A 13,890-nucleotide genomic window follows, 5' to 3' on the forward strand; every position below is an offset into this window, starting at 1 on the left:
ACGCAATTTAAAACCAATCATGCAACTGAAATTGTCATTAACGTATGTGCCTGACTTAACCACTGATTCTGCACATAACAAGGTATTGTGATGCTTTAAACGTGCCAAGCTTTTCAGTTGTTCTACAACAAGGATTTACCCTAACAACGATTTCAAACCCAAATCACATCCAGCCAGAATAATCATTTTAGCAAAATCAAAGCCAAACCTCCCAACATTCGAAGCCAAATCTCACTTTCAAAAATAGTCTATTGCCTCCTAAATTGAATGAACTCTACCTCTTCAAATAAAAATGACGAATCAGAGATCGAACAGGATTAACCACATAATAGAAGATATGCATATCTAAATAACTTAAACAAAAGTCCAAATACAAAGTCCCTCAAGTGTTCAAACAAGCTAACAATCCACCAGTTTCCAGCAATTTGAAGAATATCATAAATTCCAAAATATTACTGCTATGCTAAGATTAATAACCTAGGCTAAACACCATTACATTACACTACTGAATTTAAGAATTTAAGCAGAAAAATGACATTGGATGTTTAAAGGAAACAGTCATTCATTCATGAAAGGAACTTCAAGCAATTACAGCCTTCGTGTTTGTAGGTCATCTCTTAGAGAATCAGGGAATACCTGGAATTACGAAAAGGAAGAAGGGGTAAGGATCAGCAAGGCAAAGTAGTAGCAGCAAGTGTTTCAGCAACGAAATCAACCCCAGAGATGATCAGGAGAAATCCATTTAAACCANCCAAGGATTATTTATCAAGGTTTTCATAGTCTAGTGGGAGAAATAGAGAGGCAAGAGGCAATGAGAGATTTTAACCATCAATTTCTTCTTTTCTTCCCCTTTGTTTTTGCTAATTGTGATGAAATTGAACCTTATTGTGATGAACATGGGTATGAGTGGCTAAACACCCATTGTTCTGGGGTTGTGATTTAGCCATGAATATTGTGGTTTGATATTAGCTTGACCTTGATTATAATTCACCAATATATGGTTGTTTCTTCAATTCTGTGTTTAATTGCTTAATTGTCTGGCCAACAGTTAGGTTCTATTTACTATCTATGCTATGCTTGGGAAAGCCATGTTTAGATTAGAGAAGTATTGAAAAGAGCACGATCTTAACCCTTAGGGGGAGCGGATTTGTGGTTAGGATAGGAATATACCTAGTCACCGTGCTTAATTAAATATCGTAATCTTAATGCGTTCTTAATAGATTGATTTCATAGGAATATAGGCGTTAATCTATTGAGAATATGTGAGTAGTACTTCGGGAGAAGGCTATGAGAGCATTTATCGATTAATTAGCAACCATGAGTGAATTATATGAAAGGGAGAGTTAATTAGAACACAATACGAATGGTGAATCGATCACAACCCTAGAATACTTGTCTCTACTGAATACACAACAATCAACTTGTTACTTGATAAATTAGTTATTATTTAGAATCGTAGAATAATATAATCATATTATTAGACTTTGATTTTAGCTGGACTGAATAACAATTTTAGTAATTTCGTGAGTAGTTTACACAAGTCTCTGTGGGTTCGACACTCAACTTATCATTATATTACTTGTCGACCACGTATACTTGCGTGTGCGTTTGGAAGCAACAAGTTTTTGGCGCCGTTGCCGGGGACTTGAATATTAGCTACTTGCTAGTTTTTGCTTTAATTGCTTATTTTGTCTAGTCTAACGTTACTTGATTGTTGCTCAGATCTCAGGAATTTTGATTGAATGCGTAGGGTCAGAAGCCAGGACCGACTTCAAGGCTTTGATCCTGAACTTGAGAGAACATTTCACAGGAGATTGAGGGAAGCAAGGGACACGAATAATATTCAGGCACTTGTTCAATTTCCTGTGGACATGGCAGAGGAGCAACCTATGGCTGTTCAGGAGGTAGCAATGCCCAGCATTGCTAATGTCACCTCCAGTATAGTGAAGCCCAGGATCACTGGGCACTTTGAGCTGAAACAGAGCATGATCCAGCTGCTTCATGCAAACGGGCAATTTATGGGTCTTCCACATGAGGATCCGCAACAGCATATTCTGAACTTCTTGGAGATTAGTGATACTTATATCACTAACGGGGTCATTCCAGATTATGTGAGGCTCACACTTTTTCCATTCTCTCTGTTGGGCGAGGCTAAGCGATGGCTAAAGGCAGAACCAACTAATTCCATTACATCATGGAATGATTTGGCAAGAAAATTTCTGGCAAGGTTCTTTCCTTCAGGCAAAACTGCAAAGATCAGAAGTGAGATAGTGGCCTTCAAACAGAAAGCGGGAGAATCATTATACTCAGCTTGGGAAAGGTTCAAGGGGCTACTCAGAGACTGTTCTCATCACAATTAGACGAATGAAGTGTTAGCTCACACTTTCATAGAAGGGCTACATTCTGAAACAAAGATCGTGGTAAATGCTGCAGCTGGGGTCAAGTGCTGGAGAAAAGCTTTGACGAGATATATGCATTATTGAACAAATTCTCTAAGAGCAATCCGGATTGGCAAGGAGAGATGGGCAGACACATAGTGCAAAAGTCTGCAGGGGTTCTTGAGTTAGATGCCGTCTCAGCATTATCAACGCAGATTGCTACACTGGCCAATCAAGTCAACCAGATGAACTTGAGTATCAACAAGCAACAAATACAACCGGTACAACAGGTTCAAGCTTTTTGTGAAATATGTGGAGAGGGGCACACGAGCGACATATGCCCCGCAAACCCAGAGTCTGTCTGCTTTGTGGGTAATTCAAATAGGGCCAAACAAACCAATATGGGAACACTTACAATCCCAACTGGAGGAACCACCCAAACTTCTCTTGGGGTGGAAACCAGGGCACTCAGAATCAATACAGGCATCAAGCACCTCAACAGCAATATAGACCACCTCAGGTTGAACAACAAGCGAGTCCTACAAGTCACCTTGAAGACATGTTAAAAAAAGTGATGGCTGAACAGCAAGCTCTCTCTCAGAAAGTGATGGCTGAACAGCAAGCCCTCACCACAACAGTGAGAAATTTGGAGTGTCAAATGGGACAGCTTGCTAGTGCTCAAAACACTAGACCAGCTGGAGCTCTTCCAAGTGACACTGAAGCCAATCCTAGGGCGACCCTTAATGCCGTGTCGTTGAGGAATGGGAGACAACTCGAGGAAGTTCTATCTAAAAAAGGGAAACAGGTGACTTTTAATGAGAGGCCAGCCACTGTAGAATCAACACCAGAGAAAGCCAAGGAGCCAGAGAAGCCAGCTGGAGAGGCGGTGGCTGAGCAATCCCCACAATTGGTTGCAAGGCCACCACCTCCATTCCCTCAAAGACTGCAGAAATTACGAGATAATGCCGCATATAAAAAGTTTCTTGATATCTTGAAGCAGTTGCAAATCAATATTCCATTGGTTGACATCTTACAAGAAGTACCCAAATATGCAAAGTACATCAAGGACATTGTGGCGAATAAAAGGAGGCTGACCGAGTTCGAAACTGTAGCACTCACTGAAGAGTGCAGTTCCAGAATTCAAGGCAAGTTACCTCAGAAATTGAAGTATCTAGGTAGTTTGACTATCCAAATCACGATTGGTAAACATGCTGTTGGGCGAGCTCTATGTGACCTCGGAGCAAGCATCAATTTGATGCCGCTATCTATATTCAGACAGTTGGGGTTGGGTGAACCACGCCTAACAACAGTTATCTTACAGTTAGCTGACCGCTCCCTTGCTCATCCTGAGGGAGTGATTGAAGATGTGCTAGTGCAAGTGGGGTCTTTCATATTCCCATCTGATTTCATCATCCTGGATTACGAGCCTGATCAGGAAGTCCCATTTATTTTGGGGCGTCCATTCTTAGCCACGGGCCGAGCTATTATTGATGTTTGTGAAGGAAAGAGGACAATGAGAGTGGGTGACAGGGTGGAGGTCTTTAATGTTTATAAAGCACTCAAGTTACCAGCCCATAATGAAGAGTTATCCATGATCTCTGTGGTGGAAGGTGATGCCACATCGTTAGTACCCTATATGAGCCCTGCAGATCCTGTTGAACGAGTATTGATTGGGGACTTAGAAAATAGTGAAGATGAAAGGATGGGAGAAATTGAGCAAGTGCTGGATATGTCATGCAGTTATGTACATGGGGTTAGAAAATTTGAAGAGTTGGACAGGCCTGTCACTCTGACCCTCCCCAGGCCATCTATTGAAGAAGCTCCGAAGTTAGAACTCAAGCCACTTCCAGCGCATCTGCGCTATGCTTATTTGGGGAACTCAGAGACACTGCCCATGATTATTTCATCCAGCTTGACCAGCACTCAAGAAGAAAAATTGCTCAGGGTCCTCCGCGAGCATAAAAGGGCCATTGGGTGGACTATAGCTGACATCAAGGGTATTAGTCCATCGTTTTGCATGCATAAAATCTTTCTAGAGGACGGACACCGCCCCAGTGTAGAGCAACAAAGGAGATTAAATCCCATTATGAAAGAGGTGGTGAAAAAGGAAGTAATCATGTTGCTCGATGCAGGTATCATTTTTCCTATTTCTGATAGCAACCGGGTAAGCCCGGTTCAATGTGTGCCCAAAAAGGGAGGAATGACTGTAGTTGAGAACGAGAAGAATGAGCTAATCCCCACTCGCACTGTTACGGGCTGGAGAGTCTGCATTGATTATAGAAGGCTCAATAAGGCAACTCGCAAGGATCACTTCCCACTCCCATTCATCGATCAAATGCTAGACAGGTTAGCCGGGCATGAATATTACTGCTTCCTTGATGGTTATTCAGGATACAATCAGATTGTCATATGCCCAGAGGATCAGGAGAAGACTACTTTTACTTGTCCTTATGGCACTTTTGCCTTCAAGCGAATGCCATTTGGTCTTTGTAATGCACCAGCCACATTCCAGAGATGCATGATGGCTATTTTCACCGACATGGTGGAAAAATTCGTGGAAGTGTTTATGGATGATTTTTCAGTTTTTGGGTCTTCTTATGATGATTGCTTGAGGAATTTAAGCAAGGTGCTGGCCCGTTGTGAAGAAACAAATCTGGTATTAAATTGGGAAAAGTGCCATTTTATGGTACAAGATGGCATCGTGTTGGGTCACAGAGTATCTAGGAGCAGCATTGAAGTTGATAAAGCGAAGGTGGAGGCGGTTGCAAAATTACCTCCACCTATCTCAGTGAAGGGTGTCCGGAGTTTCTTGGGACACGCGGGTTTCTATCGGCGCTTTATTAAAGATTTTTCAAAAATTGCTACTCCTTTGTGCAGGCTGCTTGAAAAAGATGTCACTTTCAATTTTGATGATGCTTGCCTCAACGCATTTGAGGAACTTAAAAAGAAGTTGGTGACTGCCCCCATTATTGTGGCACCTGATTGGTCTCTACCATTTGAACTTATGTGTGATGCGAGTGACCTTGCTATTGGGGCAGTGCTAGGCCAGAGGAAGGACAAGATGTTTTATTCCATCTACTATGCGAGTAAGACTCTTGATGATGCACAGCTGAATTACACCACCACTGAGAAGGAGTTGTTAGCCGTTGTGTGGGCCTTTGAGAAATTCCGGGCATACTTGGTGGGAACGAAAGTCATAGTCCATACGGATCATCCAGCAATCAGGTCTTTGTTTACAAAAAAGGAATCCAAAGCTCGTTTGATGCGCTGTGTGTTGTTGCTGCAGGAATTTGATGTAGAAATACAAGATCGAAAGGGGACAGAAAACCAAGTAGCTGACCATCTATCAAGGTTGGAAAATCACGATCACGTGGAGGAGGGTGGCCAAATTAAGAAGTGTTTCCTGATGAGCAACTTTTGCTATAACCCAAGACCCTCCCCCATGGTATGCAGACTATGTGAATTATCTTGTGAGTGGAGTACTCCCGCACGAAATCCAATCTGAAGCTAGAAAGCGGTTCTTACATGATGTGAACTTCTATTACTGGGATGAGCCCTATTTGTTCAAGCAATGTGCTGATCAGTTGATGAGGAGATGCATTCCTGAAAAAGAGGTGGAATTAGTGTTGTATGATTGTCACGCATCACCTTATGGGGGCCATCATGGAGGAGATAGAACAGCTGCAAAGGTGTTACAATCCGGTCTCTTTTGGCCAACCTTATTCAAGGATGCCCATGCATTCGTTAAGAAGTGTGACCAATGTCAGAGAACGGGAACAATCACAAGGAAGCATGAGATGCCTTTAAATAATATTCTAGAAGTTGAGCTTTTTGATGTGTGGGGGATAGATTTTATGGGGCCATTTCCACCGTCCAGAGGAAACAAATACATTTTGCTAGCCGTTGACTACGTGTCAAAATGGGTGGAGGCAATTGCCTTGCCAACAAATGATGCCATGGTGGTAGCTGCTTTTGTGAAAAAGAACATATTCTCGAGATTTGGGACTCCACGGGCCTTAATCAGTGATGAAGGGACTCATTTTTGCAATCGATTGTTGAGTAACCTTCTTGCTAAATATGGAGTTTGCCACAGAGTTGCTACAGCATATCATCCGCAGACAAGTGGGCAAGCTGAGGTGTCAAACAGAGAAATCAAGCAAATATTAGAGAAGACGCTGAGTGTGAATAGGAAGGATTGGGCTGCAAAGTTGGATGATGCCCTATGGGCGTATAGGACTGCATATAAAACGCCAATTGGAGCGTCCCCCTACAAGCTGGTTTATGGGAAGGCCTGCCACTTGCCCGTTGAGCTTGAACACAAAGCATACTGGGCCATTAAGAAGCTGAACATGGACCTTGAAACCGCAGGTGAGAAAAGACTTATGCAGTTGAATGAGTTAGACGAGTTCAGGCTGCACTCTTATGAAAATGCCAAGCTATATAAAGAAAAGACAAAACGATGGCATGACAAGCATATCAAGCCACGTCACTTTGAGCCATGCCAACAGGTATTGTTATTCAACTCTAGACTACGGCTGTTCCCTGGGAAGCTAAAGTCGAGATGGTCAGGTCCTTTTGAGGTGGTGAGAGTCACTCCTTATGGTGCAATCGAGCTGCGAGCTTTAAATAGTGAGAGAAAATTCTTGGTGAATGGTCATAGAGTCAAGCATTATTGGGGAGGAATGATTAATCGTGAAAAGACCAAGGTTGTACTGGCTGATGAGTAAGCGAGACTTTGCGTCGTGCCGCGACGTTAAATCAGGCGCTGGATGGGAGGCAACCCATTGAATTGTTGTAAACGTCGTGCCACGACGTTAAATAAGGCGCTGGTTGGGAGGCAACCCAACGATAGTAGTAGTTGTTAATTTGTTGTTTTAGGAAGTGCTAACCAATGCAGGTGACAATGGGCAAGTGCTAAGGCTATCAAACGAGGTAAGGACAGGTGAAAAATTGAGGAAAAATTCCGCCCAGGTGCGCGCTATTGGACGCGCATCTGGGCGCGCTAATTTGCACAGGTTCTGCCTGGGCTGCGCAACTAGCGCGGTCGCGCATGTGAGCGCGCATTTGGGCGCGCTAAATTCTCCATGTTCTGTCTTGGCCGCGCCAGAAATAGCGCGACTGCGCATCTGGCCGCGCTAGTTCCGTTAATTTGTCGCCAGTTTTTTTTTTTTTAGTAATTTAAGTTTTTCTTTTTATTTTCTTCTTTTATTTTGTAATCCCCCCCTTTTTTTTCTATTCTTCCCCAATCGACCAAAAATAACCCCCTCCCTTCTCTAAACCCCCATTCAACAAACGAACGCCCCAACCCTAGTCCCAACCCCCTGCTCCCAAATTCCTTCCCCCATTCTCACGACTTCTTCCCTATTCTCCTTCTCCACTCACCACCATCGTCCCTCACAGGTATGCACTCTAGTTTCTTTTTATTTTCTTTTTCTTCTCTTTTTCTATTTTTATTTTTTTTAGATGTTGTTTGTATGCAAATACCTTAGTTGTAGTAGTTGTACTTAGATTTTGTGTAGAGAATTTGGTGCTATAAGTTGTGGTGTTGGTGGGTGATAAGTGTGGGGTGGAATGCCACTTGATTTGTGATTTTGGTGAGAGTAAGCTTAAAAGGGGTTGTGAAGGTCTAATGCCCACAAAGTGTTCGTGGAAAGGCCCAAATGAACGTGATTATGTAGTTTGTGATCACTTATGCGTGTGAAGTCGGAGTAACCGCATTGCGTTACAAATTTTAGTTGGGCTGTGCTAATGTGTTTCCGTTTTGCAGGTATCATGGCTCCACGGAGGAAACGACAAGCCACATGGGCCTCATCAAGCAGCCAACCTGGTTCGGCTAGGTCAAGAGGGGCTGCACATGCCCGTCCCTTTGATGCTACACAATTTGTTTCGGCCAAGGCACAAGACCGCTTTGCGAAAAAGGCTCGTAGAAAGCCAATTTCGGAGAAGGGTATTCACGTCGGCTGGCTCCAGCACCACTGCTCGCACATGAGTTGGTGAGGAGAGGGTCGCAAACCTTCATCAATGAGCCCGGTGAGGGCAATGCAATGGTTGTGCGGGAGTTCTATGCCAATGCACCGGAGCATGTTAATGGAGTAGTCACGGTGCGCCGACGGGTGGTGAATGCTTCGGTTGAGGCCATACGGACAGCCTACCAGCTGCCTCCACCTCCGGATGCTGGTGATTACTTTTATGAGTACGGCCGCTACCCAATGAACGACGGAAAATAGGCGCGATTTTTTGAGACAATTTGTGTGCCTGGGAAAGAAGTGGTCTGGATGGACTATGGGGAGAAATTCCACTCCTCAGTACTCACCTTTGAAGGGAAGTGCTGGTTGCACCTCATAAACAACAGCTTGATTCCGTCTCACAATACTACAGAAGTAAATGGGCCCCGAGCTGCCTTGATTTGGTGCTTTGTAAATGGGTACGACTTCGATGTGGCCAAAGTGATGCATAATGAGATATTCGTCCGAAGTCAAGTCAAAAGGTATGGATTCTTTTTCCCCTCTTTAGTGACTCAACTATGCAGGGATGCTCGGGTACCCGAAAATCTAGCTGTGGATGGGTTGGTCAAAAAGGAGGGCAAGTTCCGTGCTGATAAGGTGACCACGGGCAAGGAGCCGGAAGTAGTAGAGGCGGCGGAGAGTAGTAGCTCTGATGATTCTGATGATGAGGAGGATGCTGAGGAGAACGTGGAGACCGCACCACAGGCTCAGGAGCAAGGTGTAGCAGCTGCAGGACCATCTGGGTCTGCGCCATCTTCAGGAGCTGCCCGGGTGTCCCGTTTCACTGCTTTGGAGCAGGAGATGGCTGGTTTGCGAACATCTATGACTGATTTGGGCACCCGAGTAGACGCGGTAGCTGACCGACAAGTAAAGTCGGAAAAGAAATTCATGGGCTGGCTGCGAGCTCTGGGTCGTGCGTGCAACGTCAACCCAGACACTGTCTCCGACCAGGAGTGACACTTCAGGGAAGTTCCTTCACCTCACTGCTCTTTCAAATTTTAAGCCATGGGGACATGTCTTCATTTTAAGTGTGGGGTGGGGGTACTTCATTGTATGTGTGTAGTTGTATCATTTGAATGTTGTTTTTGTTTTGTTTTATTTGACCTTGATAGTTTTGGTGTTAAGTAGGAATCATTAGTTTAAAGTAGATAAGTGGTTCGTCCCGATGACGGATCTCTTTCGGCGGGGTTCTTGAGGGACTAAGTTGAAAAGAGAAAAAAAAAATTTTGGAAAAATGTAGACTCTTCCTGATGACAGATCTGTTAGACAATTTTCTTGATGGAAGTTAGTCTAGAGAAAACACCAAAAAAGATTTTTTATTTTTTTTTAGGTAGTGTAGCAGCTCCCCCTTGGTTTTTCTTTGGGCCACGGTTCTTTTCCAAGGGTTTTAACTTGAACCGGGTATAGGTAGTTCTTTTATTTTGTTTCCTTTTTGATTTGTAGAGTAGGTTAATGGGCTACGAGCTAGAAAATCAAGAGAGAACCCATAGCGTCGACACACCTGAACACAATAGACCCTAGAGTGTAACGCTTTCTTATTTGTTGAATCTCACTAAAGTGCCTTAATCTATATGTTTATTACTGAATTGAATGCTCGTAATGGAGCGTCTTGATGAGCTGATCAGGAATGAATCATATGCCATGTGTGGTGAGGTTTTTGTGTAGTCCATGCTTTGTACTTGTGTCTAGAACTTGCTCGGTATGTGAGTTGAAGCGAAATTTGAGGTGATGCTCGATGTGAAAAATAATTTTAGGCTTTCTTTGATCTTTTTGAGCTTAATTGCTTATCACAAATAAAATTTATCCTTAGTCAACCCTTTTGAGCATATAGACTTTTATTTGGTACCTACATTACAAGCCTGTACCCTTTTTGTTCTTAATTGACATTGTTTTGATCCTTTTACCTCTTAAAGCACTTTAATTGTGAGATGAGCGCTAAAAGAAGTAAGAAGGAACTAAGTGTGGGGTGGCTTTTGAGTGGAACCAATAAAAGGGATAAAGGTGCACTTGTTGTGTAGAATAATACACCACTAGCGGAAATTGAAAAAAAAAAAGAAGGAAAATATAGGTGAATAAATTGTTGGCTTGTTCTTGCTAGTGGGGTATAAATTAAAGTGGTGCTTAAAGAAAGAGGGAACATTGTTGAGAGTGATTTTAGTTGTGAAATTGAAATTGGAATTGAAGAATTTGCGCTCAAAGTGATTATGTGATGTGTTAAAGTGCTTAGGAGGGTGAACCACTATTCCTAAATATATCCGACCCGTCCCTTAGCTCACATTACAACCGTGAAAAAGTCCTAATTGATTTTAGATCGAGTGAGCCTACATTAGTAGAGATTTACATTAAGGGCAAGCTTATGGTACCAATTGCATGCATGTGACTTCTTTTGTGAGGGTGAGCGATTTTCTTTGATATATGTGAGCATGAGACTCAAATGTGTGGATTGATTTTATTCTCCTTACTGTGATTGTGAGGGCATGTGATTCGTGAAGGAAAGGCAAGTCTTGACTTCTGTGTAGAGTACTTTGAGGAAGTATGAATATTGCATGGCACTTGAGAGTAGACTTTTGAGGCTAGGATTGTTCACTGCTAGGCGTAATGTATGTAAATTATTCTGGGTGTAATGCGTTAGGGGATATGGTTGAGTGAAGGAACCTCTAGAAAGCATAGGGTGATTTCTCGAGGACTAGCAATGAATTAAGTGTGGGGTATTGATAAGAGGCTGAATTTAGGTAATTTAGCGATTATTTATGCTCCCGTTTGATTATGTTCCGATGTCATAATGTGGTTAATTGATTAAAAATGGGCTCTAATTGTGAATTGTATATATTGCAGGATGAGGAGCCTATGTGATGCCTTAAAGAGGTGATTGGAACTACTTTAGGACAAAAACGATCCCTCGGAGCTGAGTACGCACGAAGACGAGAAAAAAAATCAAGGAAGTAAGGACCTGGGCTAGCGCGCCCAGGTGCGCGCCCGCGCTAATTTTAGCGCGCCCTAAAACAGAACATCTGCCAACTAGCGCGGTCAGATGCGCGCCCAGGTGCGCAGCCACGCTAGTCCAAATTCCGGGAAGCCTTCGTTCAGGGGTATAATTGAAAATCTGGAGGAAACCCCACTTAACCTATATAAAGTCAAGCTCGCCCAAGGATTATTTATCAAGGTTTTCAGAGTCTAGTGGGAGAAATAGAGAGGCAAGAGGCAAGGAGGAGATTTAACCATCAAATTCTTCTTTTCTTCCCTTTGTTTTTGCTAATTGTGATGAGATTGAACCTTATTGGGATGAACATGAGTATGAGTGGCTAAACACCCATTGTTCTGGGGTTGTGATTTAGCCATGAATATTGTTATTTGATATTAGCTTGACCTTGATTATAATTCACCAATATATGGTTGTTTCTTCAATTCTGTGTTTAATTGCTTAATTGTCTGGCCAACAGTTAGGTTCTATTTACTATCTATGCTATGCTTGGAAAAACCATGTTTAGATTAGAGAAGAAGTGAAGAGAACATGATCTTAACCCTTAGGGGGAGCGGATTTGTGGTTAGGATAGGAATATACCTAGTCACCGTGCTTAATTAAATATCGTGATCTTAATGCGTTCTTAATAGATTAATTTCATAGGAATATAGGCGTTAATCTATTGAGAATAGGTGAGTAGTACTTCGGGAGAAGGCTATGAGAGCATCTATCGATTAATTAGCAACCATGAGTGAATTATATGAAGGGGAGAGTTAATTAGAACACAATACGAATGGTGAATCGATCACAACCCTGGAATACTTATCTCTACTGAATACACAACAATCAATTAGTTACTTGATAATTTAGTTTTTACTTAGAATCATAGTATAATATAATCATATCATTGGGCTTTGATTTTAGCTAGACTGAATAACAATTTTAGCGATTTAGTGAGTAGTTTACACAAGTCTCTGTGGGTTCGACACTCAACTTATCATTATATTACTTGTCGACCACGTATACTTGCGTGTGCGTTTGGGAGCAACAATTTCTCAAAGGGCAATTGATTTGATAGTGTTACGTTGAAAATGTGGTCGCCGGAATATGTGTTTGGTAGTGTATGTCTTATATTTAAGAAAAAACCGACAAATAACCGAAAAAACCGACAAATAACCGAAAAAACCGAAAAACTGACAAAACCCGACATAAACCGAATCGAGGAAAAACCGACTTAATTGGTTTGATTTGGTTCTAATATTTGAAAAACCGACTTACTTGGTTTGGTTTCTTTTTAGGAAAAAACCGATCCAAACCGAACCATGAACACCCCTACTTGTCTATATATAAATCGATTCTTCTTGATAAAAAATAGTACTAATTTTATGATCAAACATCTTAATTGGAGACGGATTTAAAATTATAAATTAAAGATACTATGAAGTATGAAATATCATTATATTTATTAGTATTATTTAACTGCCGTGGGAAACTTGGTATAGATGTCCCTGCGTATATTTAAATTATTCAATTATATATAGATAGTTCAAGCTAAGCCAAACACATCAATTAGCTGCTGATCACATACTAAGTATAGAGGGGTCCGAGATAGCTAAGCTCCAGTTTTTCCTTTTTATAATTCATTAAAGTGGTCCGAGGATTGTGGCCGGATGAATAAATTATTTCACATTTAATTAAAAGTTTCCGGATTGATTATTGCGAATAAAAAAATCTTGGTAGAAATTAAAGAGCTTCTAATTTTGTTGGCATTAGGCAGTACGAATACAGATTAAGTGAAATCCTAAAGCAGGTAGCGGAAATCGGGTGGGAAACAAAAAGAAGTTGCCCCGGATGCATGTCACACTTCATCTGCACAAAAAAATCCTGCTTTTTTTTTTTGAATGAAAATTTTAACTAATTTTAAATTTTGAGAAATGGTGAAACAAATTAATATCAGCAAAGGGTAAATCAATTGTAGTAATTTCTTTTGATACCATTCATATATATGGCGTTTACAGTATTGAATTTCGAAAAAAATTCATTATATAGTTTCGTAGGCCATATTCTCTTTTTAAGAGCACAGATAGATATAGGATAGTGTTTCTTATCTCTCCCAATAGTAAATAGCACAGGCGACGGCTTTGGATGGATATATATACTCCCTCTGTTTTGTTTAACCAAAAAGTATTAAGCCTTTTGATTAAATCAATTAATGATAAAGTAGAGGGTAAATCTTAGTCAAATATAATCAACTTTAGATCTAAGCACAATGGGCATTAAAATCAAAGAGATCGAGTTCATACAATATATCTTAGAACGAGTGAAAGACATTAAATATAAATAATAAGCTTACAACTTCAAAATATTGTTCCATGCTTGTAAATGCAAAGAAGAAAAGGGATGAATCCTGTTGATGACTTTGGGAACTAGCTTTATTGATTCAACAATGGAGATTATAAAGGTTTGTAACCTAGAATATAGACTTCTTCCTTTTTCCCTTGGAGGTCTCTTTCGTGTCTTCTCTTCCCCCCCCCCCCCCCCCTTC

General features: G+C 41.5%; 1 protein-coding gene across 1 annotated transcript; it reads left to right on the plus strand.

The window, feature by feature from the left end:
• Positions 1–2,952: 2,952 nt before the first annotated feature.
• On the plus strand, positions 2,953–7,105 carry LOC109221357. Its single transcript, XM_019385835.1, has 5 exons — positions 2,953–4,724; positions 5,256–5,391; positions 5,488–5,776; positions 5,886–6,080; positions 6,228–7,105. Exons 1-5 carry the CDS (start codon positions 2,953–2,955, stop codon positions 7,103–7,105), a joined length of 3,270 nt encoding a protein of 1,089 aa, XP_019241380.1.
• Positions 7,106–13,890: the final 6,785 nt, after the last annotated feature.

This window comes from Nicotiana attenuata, unplaced genomic scaffold, assembly GCF_001879085.1.
Source record: "Nicotiana attenuata strain UT unplaced genomic scaffold, NIATTr2, whole genome shotgun sequence".
In the NCBI taxonomy this organism is placed as follows: Eukaryota; Viridiplantae; Streptophyta; class Magnoliopsida; order Solanales; family Solanaceae; genus Nicotiana; species Nicotiana attenuata.